The sequence below is a fragment of the Grammomys surdaster genome, unplaced genomic scaffold, assembly GCF_004785775.1.
Source record: "Grammomys surdaster isolate TR1022 unplaced genomic scaffold, NIH_TR_1.0 126531, whole genome shotgun sequence".
NCBI classification, from domain to species: domain Eukaryota; kingdom Metazoa; phylum Chordata; class Mammalia; order Rodentia; family Muridae; genus Grammomys; species Grammomys surdaster.
Genome location: NW_021621323.1, coordinates 8,837,141 through 8,859,815, shown reverse-complemented (window position 1 = coordinate 8,859,815; position 22,675 = coordinate 8,837,141). Strand labels below are relative to the sequence as shown.

General features: G+C 38.5%; 1 protein-coding gene across 3 annotated transcripts in view; it reads right to left on the bottom strand.

The window, feature by feature from the left end:
- The window catches only part of Gstcd (glutathione S-transferase C-terminal domain containing), a 90,143-nt gene that overhangs the window by 63,925 nt on the left and 3,543 nt on the right, over positions 1-22,675 (bottom strand). For 2 of the 3 annotated variants that reach the window (XM_028760378.1, XM_028760379.1), the window contains exons 2-5: positions 19,648-20,088; positions 17,101-17,568; positions 8,381-8,632; positions 6,040-6,133 (exon numbers count right to left, since the gene is read on the bottom strand). In XM_028760378.1, the coding sequence (XP_028616211.1) occupies positions 6,040-6,133; positions 8,381-8,632; positions 17,101-17,568; positions 19,648-20,067 (1,234 nt within the window). In that variant the 5' untranslated portion in view covers positions 20,068-20,088. Of the gene's footprint in view, positions 1-6,039; positions 6,134-8,380; positions 8,633-17,100; positions 17,569-19,647; positions 20,089-21,759; positions 21,847-22,675 lie in introns of those variants that run through there. The other variant, XM_028760377.1, reaches the window with a different exon arrangement.

The following is a 22,675-nucleotide window of genomic DNA, read 5'->3' as shown; positions in this document are numbered from 1 at the left end:
ACTTGCCTAGCATATTCAGCAGGAGAACAGGAGACAGAAGATCAGAAGCAGGAGGGAAGGGATGGGATGAAACGGGTTGTCACCTTTGTAATAGATACTTTTGGGTCTCTTCTATCCAACGAGTGATAGAACTTCTTGGAGTTAGTAGCTATTCAACTGGAGGACAACATGTAGAAGAATGAAAATTGATCCATTCTTATCCCCTTGTACAAAGCTCAAGTCTTAGTGGATAAAGGACCTCCACATAAAGCCAGATACACTGAAACTAATAGAAGAGAAGGTGGGGAAAAGCCTCGAATACTTGGGCACAGGGGAAAAGTTCCTGAACAGAACTCCAATGGCATATGCTCTAAGATCGAGAATTGACAAATGGGACTTCATAAAATTGCAAAGTTTCTGTAAGGCAAAGGACACTGTCAATAGGACAAAACGACAACCAACAAATTGGGAAAAGATCTTTACCAATCCTTCATCTGATAGAGGGCTAATATCCAATATATACAAAGAACTCAAGAAATTAGACTCCAGACAACCAAATTACCCTATTAAAAAATGAGGTATAGAGCTTAACAAAGAATTTTCAACGGAAGAAACTCGAATGGCTGAGAAGCACCTAAAGAAATGTTCAGCATCCTTAGTCTTCAGGGAAATGCAAATCAAAACAACCCTGAGATTCCATCTCACACCAGTCAGAATGGCTAAGATTAAAAACTCAGGTGATAGTAGATGCTAGCGAGGGTGTGGAGAAAGAGGAACACTCCTCCATTGTTGGTGGGACTGCAAGATGGTGCAACCACTTTGGAAATCAGTCTGGCGGTTCCTCAGAAAATTGGACATAGCATTACCCAAGGATCCAGCTATACCACTCCTAGGCATATACCCAGAAGATGCTCGAACATATAATAAGGACATATGCTCAACTATGTTCATAGCAGCTTTATTTATAATAGCCAGGAGCTGGAAAGAACCCAGATGTCCTTCAACTGAGGAATGGATTCAAAAAATGTGGTATATTTACACAATGGAGTATTACTCAGCTATTAAAAACAATGAATTCGAGAGGTTCCTAGGTAAATGGATGGAACTAGAAATTATCATCCTGAGTGAGGTAAGCCAATCACAAAAGAACAAACATGGTATTCACTCACTGATTATTGGATATTAGCCCAGAACCTTGAAATGCCCAAGATGGAACTCACAGGCCACATGAAGCCCATAAAGAAGGAAGACCAAATGGGGGTGATTCAGTCCTTCTTAGAAGGAGCAACAAAATACTCAAGGGAGCAAATATGGAGACAAAGCGAGGGACAAAAACTGAAGGAGGGGCCGTCTGAAGACCTTTCCACCTGAGTATCCATCCCATGTGCAGTCACCGAAGGTAGATGCTGATGTGGAAGTCAGGAAGTGCATGCTGATAAGAGCCTGATATGGATGTCTCCTCAGAGGCCTTCAAGAGTCAGACATATTCAGAGGCAGATGCTCACAACTAGCCATTGAACTGATCATGGGTTTCTCAATAGAGGAGTTAGAGTGAAGACTGAAGGAGCTGAAAGGATTTGCGGCACCATGAGGAGAACAATAATACCAACCAACCACAGCTCCCAGGGTCTAAACCACCAGCCTGGGAGCACTTGGGGGGGGGGATCCAGGGCTTCAGCTGAATATGTAAGAGTGGAGGGCCCTGCTGGGCATAGGTGGAAGAAGAGAACCTTGACCTCATGAAGGCTGGATGCCCCAGGGGGTGGGAATTTTGAGGGTGGGGAGGTGGGAGTGGGGGGGAGTAGATAGAGGTTACATCCACAGAGAAGAAGGAGGAGGGGTGAGGGGATTGGGGGTTCCGGGGTGGGTGTGGGATGGGGTAAGAGGACAACATAGGAAATGTAAATAAAACATCCAATTAAAAAAAAAAAAAAGAAAGGACTGATCCATCTGAGAACTACTGGAGACTTGGGAAAGCTACAAAGGCAAGGAGTTTGGTGAACAGGTGGTACAGGAAACCTTTGTTCTAGGTTTTAAGAAAAAGACTATATTCATTTGCATGTTTGAAGTCAGAAGATAAGAATTCATAAGGAAAGAATAGTTAATGATGCTGGGCTTTAGTTCTCAGGCTCAAACAATGCTTATTCTAGTTTATCATAAAGAGTATGAAGTCACATAGTATTACTCTATCATAATAGAGTATGCAATTGCTTGAACAGTCTGCTGTAGTATGAGTATGTTGGCTGACAACTGAAATTTTCACCAAGTCTTTTGCTAGCAGTGGACATGATTAAAATAACTTAAAACATTGTGAAACAGAATTTATCTTGTAAAGGTTATAATTATCTTCATGAGAATTCTGATGACACAGCCTAAGCTCATATAAACTATAAACCATACTGATGTCAAGTTAGGCAAAAGTTTCATATATATGTGGTTAAAGTGACTCTAAAGCTTGTTTTTATATTGTAGGACTGAGCACATGGACAAATGTAATGACAACATTAGGAGTTGATTATCTGAGAAAACAGCAGAGAAATCCAAATCCAGACAGTCAGGGGGAAAAACCTGCAGCTACTCAGAAACCACATTGTTATGGAAAACAATCTAGAAATTATTATTAGAATAAAGAGACATAAAATTAAATCTGCCACTTCCAGAAGACAATAGGTTAGATAATAATATATACTGAGTTAAGTGTCCTATTTTAGTAACTGCAGTGTGGCTGTGTATCAGAATGTTCCTGGGAGTAGTTGCATATTTAGGTGTAGAGCAGAATGAGTCAAAATTTATTCCAGGGTTAAAAAAAAACCACATCAAATCTTTAGCTCTCTTTTCTTTAAACTTAATAATTTCAATTATTCTCCTATGTTTAGGGAGAATTGGGGTTAACATAAAAAGAACCATAGTTTAATGTATTCAGTTTAATAAAATTGCTGCAAGTCTATCCAAAGGACTTCTAGTCTCAAACACTTAGATTGTGTTTGAGAAGAACAGCATGCATGTGAGTAGTTATATTGGACAAGAAGCATGATACAAAAACCAAAGTTAAAGTATAAGACAGCTGGAGATGGGGGTTGGGAAAATAGCTCAGCTGGTAAAGTACTTGTCAAGCAAACATGGGGAGGTGAATTCAGATTTCTAGCACCTATGTAAAAGCCAGGTGTGTTCGCACACATCTGCAACTCCATCTCTGAACGAAAACAGAGATCCCTGGAGATCCCTGGCCAGCCATCCTCGCCAAGTGGAGGAGCTCCAGGTTCAGTGAGAAATCCTAAAGCATAAAATGATATAAATGTGGAGAGCAATTGAGGAAGACACTGTTTACATGTACACACACACACACACACACACACACATACACACACACACACACACACACACACACACACACACACAGTACCAATGGAAGGACTAGCGGGATGACTTACCAAGTAAAGGAACTTGCATGAAAGCCTGAGGTCAATGCCTTGCTCATAAAGGTGGAAGAAGAGAAGCGACTTAAGATATCTGCCCTATGATACACTATGTATGCACCATATGTCCACATAAACACCATATTATGCACATTGAAATAACAACATCATATATACACATGTAATAATAAAATTAACAACACTGGGGAGTGATTAATTCCAGCTATCATATTAGCTAACATTTAATACCTATAATTTACTTGGGCATTGTATTGAGTGCTTTACATATTAACTCACTGAATGAAGAAAAAGACAATATCATTATCGTCCCTTTACAGATGTGACTGAGGTAACAAAAGGACAGAGAAGTTGACCACCTGGCCACAGGCTCCCTACGAAATGGTAGCCTACCTAGGTTTTGAATCCAGGCAGGTGACTCCATAAAACATGGCTTAAAAAATGAAGTAGCATTTGAATTGATTCTAAAAGGATGAGTACATTTGAATAGGCAATAAATAATGAAAATTATGGTATTTATACTGGTTGAAAAGTAAAATTGAGGATATAGAGATAATTAAAATAGATTTAAAAGTAAAACCTAAAGATGATAGATATTGCAAGATACGAAGAGAAAAAGTGGGTTAGAGTAGAGAGTGGTAGACTAGAGAGACTAAGAACTGAGGCTAAGGATGAACACAGCCTTTGTTAGTAAAAATAGTAAAGTGGGTCTTACAGCAGCCATGAAGCAGAAAACTTCTAATCTAAGATACCAGACAATTCTGTTTATCCAAGAGTGAAAACTTTGTAGGCTCTAGTCAATGACTGGTATCTGAGGAGTCCACGGCGATCTGCTGTGCAATCTAGTTTCTCACTCTTTACAAAAACCAGGTGTTCCAATAAAAGGGATGCAAGTAGGAAAGAGGTTTCTAGGTCAGCAACAGTGCCATGCCTCCATGTTCTGTGACTCAAGGACGCAGTGTCTCAGCAACAGGGCCTTACTGTCAAGTTCTGGAGGGTAATCAAGAGTATTGGCAATAGGTTGTCATGTTTTGTGTCTGAGATATCACTGGCCAACAACTCCCAAAGGAATAACACATTCCTGGCTCTGGCCTTTGTTTCAATTTTTAAGATTTATTTATTTTATGTGTTTTGCCTGCACACACACACACACACATACATACACACACACACACACACACACACACACACACACACACACACAAACATGTAAGAGTTTGCTCCTCTTACAGAGGACACAGGTTCAGATCCCAGCACACATATGGTGGCTCACAACTGTGCAAGGGGTCTGATGTCCTCTTCTGATCTTGTGAGCATCAGGTGCACCTGTGTTCCATGGGGCAGAGCATTCAGCATTCTCTTATTTTCTGCACATCTGCTTTCCCCCTCCTTCACCTCAGTTTAACCTTCCTGTTCAAGTATTCTCATTTGACCCTTTATAAAAAACTATATCTGTCTCTTCTAGCTAGATGATTAATCTTTGATCTATGCTAAAAACTTTCCGTTAAAAGCACTTTAAATTTAAAAATCAAGCTCCCTTTACATGTTTAACAGAGTTTCTGAAAGAAAGGATAATCCATAAAGTCTTATAAAAGGATAAAGGGCTGAACATTGGTCTAATAACCTTGAATTGGCACCAAGGCTGCCCCAAGGATGTGTCTACCTATGAGAGGTCCTCACTGGAAGAGCAGGATGGAGACGAGAAGCTCATTCTTGACTGTCTCTGCAGAGCTGGGACAACCACAACTACATAAAGGAAAAACCCCTTGACATAAGTTGTGATCTTGGGAAGACACATACAAAAGTCCCAACAGCAACAAAAGAAGAAGATCTCAGCTACAAAGAACAGAGAGACAGACATGCAAGCTGAAAAGCTAAGGACAATGGTCTTAAGTTCTACATTTGGAGATGCTTTAATGAAGAAAGAGAAACTCTTTCTGTGAGATTACCCTTAACCCCAAACTGTCAAGAACCACAGATTAAGGTATCACCAAATGGAATTCACAATGTAACATTAGAAAATCCACAGAATAGTAGGTAATTAGGAGTGTACTCAGTAGAAGAAATGAATGGCAGAATTAGAACCCCATGAATACCAACTACTAGAAAAAAGTATCCAACATAAAAATCATAAAATAAGGAAACCAAAATATGCCCATGAAAAGGTTTATTTAAAACAAAGCAAAAATAATTTCTGGTCATAAGATATAGTGGTTCAAATAATAAAGAGATGTTTCTTTAAAAATAAGACTTTGGAGGAAAGTATTATAAATTACTAGATGATGAATGAAATTTTAAATTTCTATTACACTTGATAAGTGGAATTGTAGTTACTTATGTCATTCATATATTCTAAAAAAATAAAACAACATTTGTTTTAAAATATATCACCATGGGGGGGGGGGGGTAGAATTTAATGACGTCAGTGTAGAAAAACATGGAAAGCAGCATATTCGATTTGCCTGATTTGAAATTCTAAAATTAAAATGAATACTCATTGGATATTAGCTATGTTACTAAAATATCAAATACATCCAAAGAGACATTTCAAATATGAAAACATGGCTCTGAAGGGAGTATCCAGACTGAACACAAACCTTACATTAACAAGCAAAGCAAAGCTCACCTTCCTTCGGGCTGACGGCAGCAGGAAGGCTGCTCCAGTCAAGGGTCCAAGCAGGACAAGGGTGTGGAGAAAACATTGCTTCAATGCCTTTTTCCTAAAAAAGGAAGGAGACTTTATAAGTTAGTGAATTAATAAAGCCCTGTTTTCTACTTTTTGTACTGAAAAAGGCAATTAAACGTAACCATACTTGCACCAAAATATTTAGTTACATAAAAAAATACAAAATGTCATATAAAATGTCATTTCAAAATCAATACATTGATATTATCTTTTAATTGTAATAAAAAGACAGGCCTAACTTGAGATCCAGGGGAGGCCCCAAGGCTGACACTATTTCTGATGCTATGGTGTGCTTACAAACAGGGGCCTATCATGACTGCCCGCCAAAAGGCCCAACAAGCAGCTGAAAGAGTCAGATGCAGATATTTACACCCAACCAATGGACAGAAGCTGGTGACCCCAGGGAAAAGCTGGAAGAAGCTAAGGAGGAGGGCAACCCATGGGAAGATCAGCAGTCTTAACTAATCTGAACCCCTGAGAACTCTCAGACACTAAGCCACCAATCATGCAGCACACACCAGCTGATATGAGGCCCCCAACACATATACAGAAGAGGACTGCCTGGTCTGGACTCAATCAGAGAAGACGCACCTAACCCTCGAGAGACTTGGGGCCCTAGGGAGTGGGGAGGTCTGGTGGGGCCCTAGGGAGTAGGGAGGTTTGGTGGGGCCCCAGGGAGTGGGGAGGTTTGGTGGGGCCCCAGGGAGTGGGGAGGTTTGGTGGGGCCCCAGGGAGTGGGGAGGTTTGGTGGGGCCCCAGGGAATGGGCCTTCAATCTCTCCACAATACAGGCTCCCTCATTGCCCTTGGCTACCTCCCAGAACTTAAAGGCAAGACCAGATTGTATCACACACTTCGGACACAGAATTTGGAGGAGCTGAGCTAGAACTGACCTGGAAGCCTCCTCCCTGAGAACTAGCTTTAACAGCATCTGTAGGCACTACATAAACTGCTGAGGGAGAAAAGTAATCAAGAGTTCTACTCAGCTGTAAAGGTGCGAACCACAAGAATGACCTACATGAAAGATATCCACAAGTGCAATACTGGTGTATTTAGCGTGTGGTTACCCAATACCGACCTAATTGGACTTAAGGCCTGCTTAATGGTAGAGAACACATGCCTAGTACTGTAAATATAGTAAATTTTCTGTGTCTGGTCAGGTCATGAATGCTACAGGAGAACCTTACTGCTCATATGAATTTCAAATACTTACTTAACTTAAACCCACACATAAGGGTAGCCTCACCCCTAATCAAAAAAGCTTCTTTTTACAGCAGATGACTATTGCAGAAATCCACAACTGGTCAAAATACAAAGAATAAGTGTCGGTGGTGTTTCCAATCCTGGTTGATATAACTACAATGTAATGCTTAAGGCTCAGGGAGCACTGAAGGAGGAGCAGAAAGACTGTTAAGATGTAGGGTCTAGCATATTTTCTTCTAGATAGTGTTTTCTATATATGGCAAGGAGGCTGTACCCGTGAAGTCTGAACAATCTGATTACCTAAACAGGACCTGCATAGAGACAATCAATTAACAAGCCAACCACAGATACGGGAAATACCACAAGGCTCTATCACTAGAGGAAAGCCTACAGGCTGTTATGGCTGCTGAGAGAGAATCCATCTCCCCAGGAACAAGTCCCCTGACAGGTTATCCAAGCCCAAGTGGACATCCCTAAACACATACACATACAAGCAACATTAAATGGATTCATTGGGGTTTTGTTTTTTTGTGTGCATGTGTGTGTATGCATGTATGTACAACAAGATTAAAGAAAAGGCCATGAATTTAAAAGATGGAATAACACACACACACACACACACACACACACACTCACACATACAACTGGAGAAGAGACAGGGAAGGCAGGAATAATGTAAATACAGCACTAATATATGAAATCTCAAAAAAAATTAAGTTAAAAAAATGAAATCATGACACTTGTATGAAGATGGATGGAATGGAGACCGTCATGTGTATCAGAATAAACCAGACCAAGAAACAGTAACTAAATAAATAACCAAAATAAAGACTGAAATCAAAGTTCTGTAACACAGGAAATTTAGGTTAAAATGATAGATAGGATGTTCCTTTTGATTCATACTATGAATATTTTTTTTTAAAATATTACTTTAAACTATGTATTTCAACTTGAAAACAAGACTAGTAGAAACATTATTTGGTAAATAAAGATCTGGATAGCTATAAATAAAATGCATAATCAATGATGCCAGAAGATGATTATTAGTTGGGAAGGTATGCTCAAAGAAAGCTAACTACCATTAACTTGGTCATAGTCGGTCTTGGTCCTCCTATAAATAAAGGATCATTCTGCTCATCTACAGCTGCGACTTCATTAGACTTCACAGGCGGTTTACTTGCAGAGTTCAGCAATTCTGGTAAATACAGAAAGTAGATCCCACACTTAGAAGCTGCTGTTTTGACTTTTGGCACTTCCTGAATCCTCTGATACCAAGAGGTTAGTAGTGGAAACTGTTCCAGCTTCTCTGAAAATTTCTTGCAGATAATTACCTGTTTAAAAAAAAAAGGATATTTTAGAAATATATAATATATATGTGATTTTTATGACAATGTTAATGAAGTATCACATATCATAAAACTTACACATCTCAAAGGTACAATTCAACAAGTGAACATTAGGAAATTCAAATAACTGTGCAGGTACCATCACCATCCAGTTCTAGGACACCATAGTGCTGTGACAGTTTGCAGTAAACTTCTATGTTCACAACGAGGTGCAGGTAGCCAGTGACCTGTTTTCCAAGTTTGTAATGTGGCTTATACAAATAAATAGAATCATAAGAAGTATTTGTGCTTTTCCATTTAGCATCATGTCACAACATTTACTCATATAGCTAAGCTCATCAGTACTTTGCTTTCCTTATTAATAGTCACTCTAACCACTCTAACTGTACGTAACTGGTAATTCAGTAGTTGATGGACATTGGCATGTTTCTAGGTATTGCCTATCAGGAACAGAACTGGTAGGTTGAAACTATTCAATTGTTCTCTATGGTGGCTATATCACCTTATATTTCCATTGTGGAGACTCCAATTTCCCCATGTATATTTTTAATTTCTATTTATTGTTAGTCTGTATATGATATTTGTATGATATTTGTGTTTGAGTACAGGCATTTGCTTGTTACACACGGCAGATGTGTGGAGGCCTGAGGACAACCCTCACGAGTTTCTCCTTTGCACTGGGGAATCTGGAGATAAATGCAGGTTATCAGGTTGGCGTGGCTACTCCTTTTTCCTACACAGCAAATGCGTTCTCCTACTGAGCCACTGAGCTGGACCCCAGATCTTCCTCATCTTGCCAACATTCGTTATTGCCATAACATTTCAGTGTTCAGGAGTTCCTCATAATACTGTTTGTTTTCCTTTCTTTATGATTAATGACAATGAACACCTCATATTTGTCATTTGCATATCTTTTAATATTCACTAATGTAATATTGCTGACGACATTACTTATGTCATCACACACAGACAAACTGAGCTAGTGCCTAACTAGATGCTTCACCTCCACTGATTAGCATTTCTGGTGTTGGAACAGATTCTGCATGCTACCAGATGGGAAAAGTCATCAATAACACCCCGTTACAAACCATGTGACCAACAACAGTGACGTGATTACAAAACATACTAGTACAATAGTATTATGGGAATAACCAAAAACTTTAAAAATTGGATGTAAGGCCCACTCCATGAGATGAAACCTACATCTGACATTGCTAATGTGACCAAGAACTTGAGACTAGATAGATCATGGTATTGTTCTGTTAAAGGAACATAGCAATATAACAACTACTAACGACATATTGCTATACCCATATATTAATGCAACCATGAGACATCACTAGAGAACTTTCTTTTTGTAGTCAATGGTAATTAACACAGAAACTCACTACAGGACAATGGCAGAGAGTGGGACTTTGGAGCACTCAGCCCTAAACAGGACGTCTTTAGCAAACACCTCCCCTCACAGTTCAGGGATCTATGCAGACAGGAGATGGAGATATGGTAACAGGCAGAAGTTGTAGGTGACTCCAAGGAGACAGTCATTTTAGAAATGACAGGGCTGATGCAATTATGAGTCACAGAGCCTGTGAGAGAATACACAGGGTCAGCACAAATTCAAGCCAGATGCGATCCCAGCACAGGGAAGAGGAGGTGAGCACAATATGCCATCCCTAAGCACGATGCTAATCACAGCTGGCACCTGCTCAGACAGGGAAGCTTGGAGTGATAAGCCGTATATCAAACACTCTCCAGGGCAAGACCCATGACCAGGAATGGTAGACCGACACAAAGAGGGCTTCATGGGTTTTGTGTGCTTTTTGCTTGGTTTGTATTGGGTTTTTTTTTTTTTTGGCTTTTTGATTTTTTAATTTGTTTTGATTTGCTTTTTGAGACACAGATAAAAAATGAAGTTGGGGAGGTAGGAAATGGAAGGGTTCAGGAAGAAGTTGAGGGGAGGAAAGGCTATATGATCAAAATAAACTGTATGGAAAAAATTTTAAAGCATTAAGATAAACTTATAATAAAGAACTAAACAGCAAAACTCCAAAATGGACAAATTTCTAAATAGATTCCTTCCCTAAAAGTTGTATATATGATTATAAAAAAACTTATAAAAATATTAATTGTCATATATCATTAGACAATTGAAAATTAAGATGGCACCACTACATACCTATTAGAATTACAAAACTCCAAAACACAACACAAGGGAGGGGGAGGATGGGGAGCAACATAAAGTATGTGGAAAGCCAGCTTGGTAGTTCCGCACAAAACAAGCTCACTAGCCAGCCCAGCGATACTGTTGTACAGCCGTGAAAACCCGCACAGCCTACTCATCATTTACTACATTGTAAATGTAATAATGTACAATTATTACATATAGTATCAAGTTCACCCCGCTGCTTGTCATAGTTCAATCCTCCCTCTAACCGCCTTCTAATTGGCACACGTTTTCGTCTATAAATCACGGCCAACAAGCCATTCCATTGTCTCTGGCCTTCATTATATCTGTGAAGGTCTCAATATACTAAGTATAGAAGGCAAAATGGACAGTGCTATATGAAAATCAAATATATTAATATATACGTATAAAGATCTCTAACTGTTTAATGGAGGAAGCAGTAAGTTTAGCTTTAAGCAAATTGTGTAATAATTTAAATTTATCATGATTTTATGCCTATAAAGTGTCTATGGTCATGGTATTTTTAGTAGTAAAGGAAATTTTTCAGCCCACTAGAGAAATATGGAATAGAGTTTACAGTCCCATTTTGATTAATAACTATCTAAACTTCCTTTTCTTTAGTGAATGTTATCATCCCTACAGTATATCATTATAATTTATATATTATTAGAAAATAATGTAAGTACATACTAACAAAGGACATACTTGATGAGTTAAGGAGGATATTTCACGGAAGCAAAAATAAAAAATAAAATGGTAAAAATTAATACTTGAAAAAGGGACCTATAGCAGTCGCAGTATCGATATTTTATCCATATTATGATTTTGTTTTCCAAGGTTTACTAGTCAATCATAATCTGAATCAAATGGAAATTTCCAAAAATAAATAATTCATGAGACTTGAGGAAAATGTGTGCTAGTCCTCCATATCTTATAAAATGTATTATTCATTTTGAATTAGATTAAAATGTTTTTTAAAATGCTATCTATAAGGCACTGTGGGAGCCAAAAAATTTATAGTTCTTTATAAAATCCTTAACTGCCTGGAAATAAATTAAGTGCTAAGAGAATTGAGCTTAAAATACAGAAAAATACTTCCACTCTTTCATAAACTCATAACTCACAAATAACTAGAACCAAAAACAGTGAGAACACTGAAATGTCAAAGGACATCGGAGTCCCACATTTAAAAGGGCCAGTGACCATGCAGAGAACACAAATAAGCAGAAGAACAAGGTGAGAAAATTAGTTCAGGACCCAGACAAGAATGTAAGCAAAGTACAGGAAATGGGCAGTAATTTGGAGAAGAAACGTAAAAACAGAGAAAAAAAACCCGCAAGAAAACTGAGACTCTAAACAAGAACCAAACGAATTCTCAAAATGAAAGGATCAGGAACAAAGAACAAGTCAAGACTATGATAAATTCTGATATGTGACTGTGACCAAAGCTTCCAAGATATAAAATGAGACCAAACCCAAGAATAAAGATGGTAAAAGGCTCTGAGATAAACTATAAATGCATAGACAATTTATTCAATAGAATTGTAACAGATTTTTTAAATACAGAGAGACAGACCTCAAATCAAGAGGCATTTAGAATTCCTTAATACTAATAACCAGAAAAGAATCTCTATGTAACAGATCAGTCAAGATTTCTAAAAATGCAAAGCAAAGAAACAATACTAACACCTATAAAGGGAAAATGCCAACTCACAGACAAGAGGCAGAAACATGAGAATCAGGAGCAACTCTACAAGCCAGGAAAGCAGGGAATGATCTAGTTCAAGCCCTGAAAGTAACTACCAACCAAGATCTCCATAGACAGCAATATTATCTTTTGGGATGGATGGAAAAATGAAAGCAGTTCAAAAAAAGCACAAATTAAAGCAAATCATGTCAACCACACTAGCACTACTATGCAAGTCTTAAACTTACACAGAAGAAAAAGGCAGGTTCACACAAGACAACGTAGCAGCAGAAGTCAAAGAATGAGAATTCAATTGCATCAAACACAGCAGTCTGAGTCTGAGCAGGAGAGTATAACATAGGTAACAATAATCCAACCAACAGGGACAACCAACAGTATCACAGGAATAATTCTCTTTCGATGACTTTATTTGCAAATGGATTCACGTACTAAAAGATGCAGACTGATTAGATTAAAAAAATCATATGTGTTTTCTTTTCTTCTTTCTTTTTCCAAGAAACACACTTAAGTGACAAAAATGTCCAAACACTGAGTCAAAGGATGGGACTCAAATGACCAAGCAAATGAGCTGTGAGCAAGCTGGTGTTAGGACTTTCCCACCTGATAATGTAGACTTCAAAGCGAAGCTAACAGAAGAGATAGGAAGGACAAATAGATACCAACAGAGGTAATAGTCTGTCAAGAAGATGTAAGAATCTTAAGTATTTTGGCACTGAATCAGAGTTTTCAGTTTCATGATGAAGAGCACAAATGTGTGCTAAGGTCCTGATGCAATGACAGTGGGAGACTTTAAATCCCACCTTTCTTTAGATAGCTATTCCAACCTAAAAATCAGCAAAGAAACATTAAAGCTAAACTATACCATAGATAAACTGGTTTTAACAGAGAATTATAAAATATTCCACCTAACAAATAAGGAACACACATTCTTCCCAGAGGTGCATGGAACCTACTCTTAAATTGATCCCATTATAGGCCACAAAGCAAGAGCCCATAAATACAACAAAGCAAAAAAAAAAAAAAAAAAGTATCAGACCACAGTGAAATAAAACTGAAAAGCAACTACAAAAGAAATCTCAGAAACTACAGGAAGAGATGGAGACTGAACAATACACATTTGAAAAAACAGGATCATTGAGGAAATCTGGAAGATATTAAAAATTTTCTAGAATCACATTTTGCCAGAATTTCTTGAGATTTCCCTACAAGGAAAACTTACAGCTACAAAAATGAGAGAAATCTTAGCTACTCTAAGGATCCAATTCAAGGTTTTAGAAAAAGAAGTAGAAAGAGGAGGGCTGGGAAAGGCTCAAAGCACAGCATACAGGAATGACCACATTAAGACACGGTTTTTCAAAGGAGTGGCAAGATGGACAAGCCATTAGCCATGCTAACTGAAAGAGACCTTTTTAGCTTATTCATTACAATTTCTTCCAAATACTTAATATACTTCCTAATAGGGGACTCTAGTAAATGCATCAAAGGAGGGGGACTGAGAATTCTGCACTTTATTCATTCCTTTTAAATCTACTCTTAAAATTCCGAATAAGACAGCTTATTTGCCAGGCTTCTTCCATGGCAAAGTCCCAGAGCACTGGAAATCAACTGTGTAGCTTAGGACCCACTGCAAAGAGTAGAGCAGGTTCAGGGCACACCCTCAGCACACCACACCCTTTATAGCTTCTGTTTAGCAAAACCTATTTCCCTAACCCTTCTGAACTCTAGTCATCCAAACCTTGACTTAGCAAGATCAATTTCATCTTTTATGTCCCGACCTTATGTCTGGGGATAGTTACCCTGACCCTGGTTTAGCTCTTCTAATGCAAATTAATGTCTTCATTTTTGATCACAAACTTGACCCTGATTCTGAAGGTCTGCACTCACTCCAGCACAAATGTCTGGCACTATAACTGCTCTAAAATATGTTGGATGCATCGCTCAAAGTGACTCATGGGAGGAAAATAAGACAGAAACAGCACCAAGGCTTTTGACAAAGAAAGATGAAGTCCTGAAAAAAAAAAGTACAGATTAGAAAAAATACAAAGGAGTAAAGGAGAATATGATAAATGTCATTAAAACAATGAGCTGTGGATACAGCTCGGTCGACAGTGCTTGCCTAGCATGCATAAAGCCTCAGGGTTGAGTCCTTCACTGCGTACTGAGGTGTAGTGGTACATACTGGTAACCCCAGTATTTGAAAGGTAGAGGCAGAAGATTACAAGTTCAAAGTCATCCTCCGAAACATAGGAAGTGTGAGACTAGCCCAGGATAGATGAGTCTGTCTCAAAACCATGTAATAGAAAAGGGTAAGTACATATTTTCATCTTGTTTCTTAACAGTTTTTTTTAAATTTATTATTACTGTATGTTATGGTGCCTGTATTTCAGCACAGGTGCGTATGTGCTAAGGCATATTTATAGATATCACAGGATGGCTTCCAGAAGTCTCTTCTTTCCTTCCACTGTGGGTGCCATGAATGGAACTCAGTTTGTCTGGCTTGCACAAGACACATGACTTTATCTGCTAAGCCATCTCACTGGCCAGTATTGCTCTATTTTAAACCTAGTGTTCCTTTGCAACATTAGACTTACTCAGTAATAGTCAAGTTGATATCCTACCTGATTAGAGATGGAAAAAATCCAGTCAATTAGAAATACTTTCGCTTTGATTAATCCCAATCAGGTAAATAACATTTAAATTCATCTAAAATGAAATGCAAATCACCTGAGATGAATAGGGCCACCTGGAAGACCTAAAGTCACCTTCATGCAGGTGAATCCAATTTGTCTTTTGCTTTCTTGAATTAAAAATCAAATACTCTTATTTTCTCTGTAGCACTTACCATTATTTTATATAAATATTATTTGTTTGTTTACTTGTTCATTTCTTCATTTCCCTAACTAGAAAATTAACTCCAGTGAAGTCTGGGATCCTAACTGCCTTGATCATTACTGTATTCCGAGTACTTACAAAGCTCCTGACAAACTCACCTTCAATAATGTTTAAAATGAGAGTGCCTCTAGGAACTCTTGAGAAATCAGAAATCATGAACACCATGTCTCTCATAATGTACAACCACTCAGCAGACTTTTATACTCATAAAAGGGAAGTCAAGGATAAAGGAAACCAAAAGTCATTTGCCTGGGAAAAGAGGATCACGGGACATTTAAAATACCAGTTAAATCCTACACAGTTCCCAATTCTGTCTCCTTCCATGTTGTTTAATTCTGAAATAATTTGCTTGTCATTCTTGTTTCATTTCACCTTGGACAACAGAGACAACAAGAGTCCTTAAGAAAGTAACAATTTCTTCAAACTGTACCAATGCCAATGTACAAAGACAACAAAAGAGTCCTTAAAAAAGTAACAATTTCTTCATACTATACCAATGCCAATTCACAGGAACAACAAAAGATTCCTTAAGAAAGTAACAATTTCTCTATACTGTACCAATGCCAATGTACAAAGACAACAAAAGAGTCCTTAAGAATAACAATTTCTCCATACTGTGTCAATGCCAATGTACAGATTTTCATTAGAAGTCTAACGATATATAAACAGGATGATATATAAACAGACTAAAATCTGGTTTCTGGGTCTCTATTAGGGAAAAAGGGAACATGTTTTAAATTAGGAAAAATGCAGCTACTAAGAACCAATTGGAAGGCTGCAAAAGCTAGTTTCTTATGTTCGTGATAGTATATCACCTGGTTCTTTTTTCCACAGAGGATGAGACAGGTGGGTAAGCAGATAGATAGGCAAATAAATTTTACTAAAAAAGAAAACTTTATATGTAAAGTAAAAGCATCATTGAAAAGCATGCAATCTTACAGAGAAGTATTCAAGTGAGAGAAAAAAATGTGATTTGATAATACCCAATATAATGGTTAGCATTTTAATTGACTGTTTTGTTATAAAATAAAGCTGACAAATGCTCTTAATTTTTAGTCTTATTTTTGTTTTGTCTCCTTGAAATATATTTTAAAAAGATAATTATAATAGCAACTTAAAATTAACAGTAATATCAATTGCTAACATTTAGTAACTCAAAATTAACCATAATTTTATTCATTCCTTACACTGATGACACTATAGAGTATGTTCATCAGATTTTCATCATTATGAGACAGTTACTGAGATAATGAAGTTAGTAAGACAAAGGTCGATTTGCCACACAGTTCCAGAGATGTCAATCCATGGTCAACTTGAGCCTGTTATTTTGAACCTGTAGCGGCACAGAACACTGGAGTAGGAAGGTGCAGGGAGGAGACCTCATGCAAACAAAGAGATAAAAGGAACACAAGGTGCCACAATGCCTGCATCCAGCTACACAGCACAGCCACTGTCATAGCTTCCTTCCAATGGGTCGAACCTAAAAGCTCTACCATCTCCCAAGTAAGTTACAGGCTGAGGACCAAGCCTTTACACATATGCACCATTGGAGGGAAGACCATCAAGAGCTTAAGGATGGGCTCCACTTTACAGACCAGAGATTTGCTGAGAACCAAATGTAAACCCAAGCAACTTAACTAGTAACATAAAGACTAGACAAATCCTTACCAAAAAGTGGTGAATACAGGGCAAAAGCACGATGTCTGCCAAAGTGAAGTATAGTCCTTCTGCAAACACGTGCTCCAGAGGCGGCAGGTCAGAAGGTTTTGCTTTCCTGATGTGGGAAGGCTCCCTATTGGGAGCAGCTGCATCCTCTTGCACTGTGAGCTTTGAGAACGCCACCTTCAGTTCTAGACTCTTGGAGGAAGCAGCCAAGTCTTTGGGTGTCTTCTGTGCACTCGCCTTGCTCTTCACTATCCCCTTCCGAGAGGGAGGCCCACTGCCAGCAGCCTTCTGCTGCTTCAGCTTCTGTCTCCGGAGTTTGTCATCATTGTGTACTCTGACAGGCTCGCTGAGCTTCCTCTCGAGCTCTAGGATCTCTTCAGGGATAGGTGGGGGCTGGTCAGAGGACTCTTGGAGAAAATTCTCAACAGCCAAAGGAATGGTGAGTTCACATAGCCTGGTCCACTGACTAACCTACAAGACAAACAGGATGTGAGCAATTCTCCCCTATCAACACATCTTCAAGAAAATTAGCTATTACTGGGAAATAAGGCTGGGTCAAATAATTTAAGGGATGGGCTAAAGCATCTTTGGGCACTCGGATTCTGCTAGATCAGAAAACACACTACAATGTTTGAACAATGCACCTTCTGTGTTTCTGAATCCTTACTGGATAAGTCATCACCCTCTCCACAAGGTAGGTGGTTTGAATGAGAACAGGCGCATACAGTTGAATACTTGGGCCTCAGCTGGTGGAAGCATTTGGGAAGGATTAGAAAGTATGGCCAGAGGTATGGCAACCTGATCATGCTGGGTTTTTTTCTTTGTTTGTTTTTGTTTGTTTTCAAGACAGTGGTAGACTTTGGACTAGGAGAGTAGCTGAATGTTCTAAGACAGGCTTAACAGGCCATTCTAGTAGGAGCTTGGAAGGACAACCGAGCTGAGAGCAATGTAGACTATGAATGCCTCAGCTCAAGAGGTTTCAGAGGAAAACAATATTAGCAACTGGGCTAGAGACTTTTCTTGTGATATACATATATATATTTGCAAATAAATGTAGATGCTTTATGCCCTTGTCCTAGGAACCTGTCTGAGGTTGAATTAAAAAGCAATGAAATAATTTTTCATGGCTGAGGAGATTTCAAGAGAGGCTAATACTGACTATGTCCTATGGCTATTAGTAGTCACTCTTATGTTGATCTACAGTGAAAAAGAACAAATGAGACAAAAAACATACAGTTGGAAGGGGAAAAAAGAGCACCAGGAAATTGAATGTTGCAACTAAGGCTTGTTTGTGCTAAAGAAAGATAAGGACAGGCTCTATGCATGCAAAATGGAATAAAAGAAGGAGGTGCCCTTTAAAGCTTCCAACTTACAAAAAGAAAACGCTTGAGGAATGTTCTGCTCCCAAATTCGACAAAGGAAGCTTTTGCAGATGTAATTCAAGGAGGAAGCCAGGCTCCATCCCACGTGGGCAGCACATGGTCTGGCTTTAGCGTTATATAAGAGTCGAGGAGTCTCAAAATCTTCCTCTATGGTTAAAGAGCGGCTGAGGCCCTGCCCAGAAGCCTCGAGGGAGGCTGTTCTATAGAGCTGTGAAAGTGAACCCAGAGCCATGAGTCACCTGTCAAGGAGACTTCCAGACACGGAGTGGGACCAACTGAAGAGAGAGAAGTGAGTTGCAATCATCCAGGTAAAGGTGAAGCCATCTAAGCCCACTGACATCAGACATGGAACTACGGTATCTGGAATTGGCTTTCTGTGTTTCAGTCTTGCATTGGTCCAGTATTTCCTCACTCCCTTTTGGAATGGCAATGTAAATTCTGTGCCACTGTATGTTGGAAACACTTAAGTTGCTGTTTGATTTTATATGTGGTTACAATTAAAGATTGCCTAGTGTTGGAAGAAACCTTGGACACTGAAACAGTATTGAGACAGAAAGACAATGGAGACTTTAGAAGTTGGATTACATACACTTTGCTTTATGGTATGGCCACAGTTCTGCAGGGACTAAGAAACACAACCTGATGGTTTAGCTGAGAATGAACCCTATCAGCTCATATATTTGAATACTTCATCCCCAGATGCTGTGACTGTTTGGGAAGGCTTAGGAGGCCTGGCCTTGTTGGAAGAGGTGTGGTACTGGGGCAGTTTTGAGATTCCAAAAGACTGAAGCTTTTCCCTGTAAGTTCTCTGCCTCAGGATTATGTCTCAAGATGGGAACTTTCAGCTTCTGTTTCAGCACCATGCCACCAAGACATCCCCAAGGCCTTCAAACTCTGCAGGGCTTACAAGGCCCTACTACGTGAGATCAGATCTATTTATGAACATTTCTTTTAAAGGTCCTCAACATAATGAAGAAGAAAAAACGTTATTATTTCAAGATAATGTATCCAAACTTCATAAAGTACATTTTAAATTCTTTTTAGTATTGTCCTGTAATGATGCCATACAAAGGACTCAACTATCCAAGTTACTAATGGCAAATAAGGTCACGTTGGAGTAACTGTTATTACTTGTAGGTTTAAATAGCAGAAGAGACCTTATACTTACCTCAGCACAGGCTTTCAAGCAAGTCTTTTTAAAACCCAGAAGTTCCAAAATTTCTTTTCTTGAGGGCTCAGCTTCATAGGATTTTTGGATTATGTGTCTTAGGACAACAGCAAGTCCTGCTCTACAAAAAACATCAGGTTGATCTACCACGGCAGGCAAGCAACAATTCTGGACTATCGGAGGGAGCGCCTGCTTTGAAATGACCTGTACTTCTACATCCTGGGGCAGTGCCTCTTTCAGGAGTGAAGTGTCTGTACTTTCTTCCGGAAGAACTAAGCAAACGTTAAAGACCTTGCATTCACAGTATGATAATAAAAACAAAGTTACAGATGTGTGGAGAGGAAAGATGCACCCTTCTGTTTGGTGAGAGTACTCCAGGTACAGAGATTCTTCTGTAGGGCTTTTCTTAATGCCTTTCATTTTCTGTTGTCATTGGGTCACCTAGAACAAAAATCAATATGGTTATATGCTTTCAAAAACAACAATTTATAAGATAAAATATAAATGTTTTTCAAAAAAATCAGCAAGAATTTATATGTAAGAATTTTTACCTCAAGGCCTAATAATGGCTTTGAAAAGAAAATTTTCCTCACTCTGCGTAATTACATACTTTTAGGGATGGGTTTAACCCTTGAGGGATGGGATGAGCAACCTCGGCACTGTGTAATAGAGAGTGAGTACTCTTTTACACCCCCTTCCCTCCTGGGCCGTCATTTCTGGCTCTCTCTGTAGTACATACACAGAACCTACTTCACACCATTTCCACTGCTTCTGAGTCACCATCACTTCTAAGTTACATCAGTTGTCTTCCATGGCCTCTGTCCCTCATGCCCCGCAACTGTTAAAAATGAGATTCTGCAACCGCGTGCAAGTCCTGTAGTATCTTTCCATCTTACTGAAATAACAGTCCAGCCTTCTACAGTGCCCTACACAGACCTTGATTTAATCCTTTTATGTCTCCTGAGTTTATCTCGATTTTTTTCATTGCTTATTGCATCCCCAAAAGTGAAGTAAGGTTCACTAGAATTCTAACTGCATTCCAACTTCAGCATCTTTATACTTGTTACAAAGAACACTGCCTCCGGGTATTTAATAACAATGTCTATATTCCAAATTACATTCCAAACCCCGATCTATACACTCCCTTTACTTTCCCTTCTATGTTTTAATTGCCTCTACAACACTTAATACCATTATAATACACACACTATTTATTCTTACCAGAATGTTCTGTAAGAGAATTTTGTTAGCTTATGTTTAAAATAGAGCCTACTAAATATTTGTGTGTAAAAAGTATTTGCTGAATGAACGGATGGATAGGTACACACACTGGTTGTTTTTGAAATGCACACAGGCCATCTTGAGGACAAACGATTTCCTTAAGGCTTTTGTCAATTAGGACCTTATACTCTTGAGTTCCTGGTCCAGAGTTACCCACATTCTGTTCCATAAACCACAATTGAGAAACGGACACTAGATGGCACTCTTTAAAAGCATTTAGAAGTATGGAATAGGAAGAGGGTGTAGTGGAGAGAAAAAATGTTGGTCTGTGTTTGTGTGTGTGTATGTGTATCTGTGTGTATGTATGCGTATGTAGAAAGGTACAAAAGAACAATGGCAAATTAATTTTGCATATAAGCTATAAACTTTACTCATTGTGAGTACTCACAAATAAAATAAAATGGAAACAGCTGTCCATGGTAAAATCTGAAAAATTAATGATCCTGTCTAAAAGAAAATGAGAAGTACATGTGACTTTCCTTGGAAATCAAAAATGTTGGTTAATAACTGAAGTTAAAAGGCATTACATTCCCTGGACAATATCTCTCCATTACTCACTAGTTTAATTAAATGAAGATTAAACATTTAATAAACCCGTACAAATTTAGTGAGTGTTTGGTTTGCCCTGTGTTTTTGGTAGTAGAACATCGTTTTGGCTCAAAGTTTACAAATATAAGTAAAAGAAATTCCTTTCCCCCTTCTCTTTCTATTTTGACAATGCTCTGGTTACATTTGAACTTTAAGGCAGACACTCCACAATCCCAGGGTCTCCAAGGGTTCTGGGATGCAGCTTGCATTGTCCCTTACTAGATTTTCATCACACACACACACCTGTCATGTGTTCCTCCTCAATTCTGCCAGATGCCATACTGCAGTCACTGAGAGGACATGACAAAGCAGCAGACAAAAGCATAAAGCGTCAGGAACTGAACACAGTCAATAGAACACGCATCTGTCTCTTCTACGTCAGCATGATTGGGAATTTGTAAGAGGAATAAATAGGTAAAAAGAAAACAGAAATGCTTCAGTTACATTGTTTAGAGAAATCTTCAATGATATGTTTATTTTAAATGGTTATATTAAATCATAGGTATAATACTTAGACATTTAGGCCTTTTGCATTTTCGTTCTAATTAATATATCTTGGCGTTGACAAAACATTTTACATAAGAAAAGAGAAATCAAGGTTGTTTTTTTTTAAAAAAAAAAAAAAAACCTAAACTCTTTAAAAAGAAGAACTGTTGGGCTTGGCCAAATATGCCTTTAATCCCAACATTTGGGAAGCAGAGGCAAGTGTTCTCAGTGACAGAGAGAGCCAAGATGAAAAAGAGAGAGGGGTGGAGAGAGAGAGAAAAGAGAGAGAGAGAGAGAGAGAGAGAAAGAGAGAGAGAGAGAGAGAGAGAGAGAAAAAGATAATAAAAAATATTAAAAATAAACATACTTCTTTATCACCTAGAATTTTAAAAAGCAATTTGAATGCTCTGTGTTCAAAGTTCAAGTCAGGATATTCGGCAACTTGATATTACACAATAAATTACAATTTATATGACAGAGTAAATGTTATGTTATTCGGCAAATTATTACTATTTTGTATTATTTTGTCTTACATTAAGAAATATTAGCCAAGCATGTTGGCTCACTTCTTTAATCCCAGCATTCAAGGCAAGAGGAGCTCTGTGAGTTCAAGGCCTGCCTGGTCTACATAGTGAGTCTCAGGACAGCCAAGACTGCAGAAAGAACCTGCTTC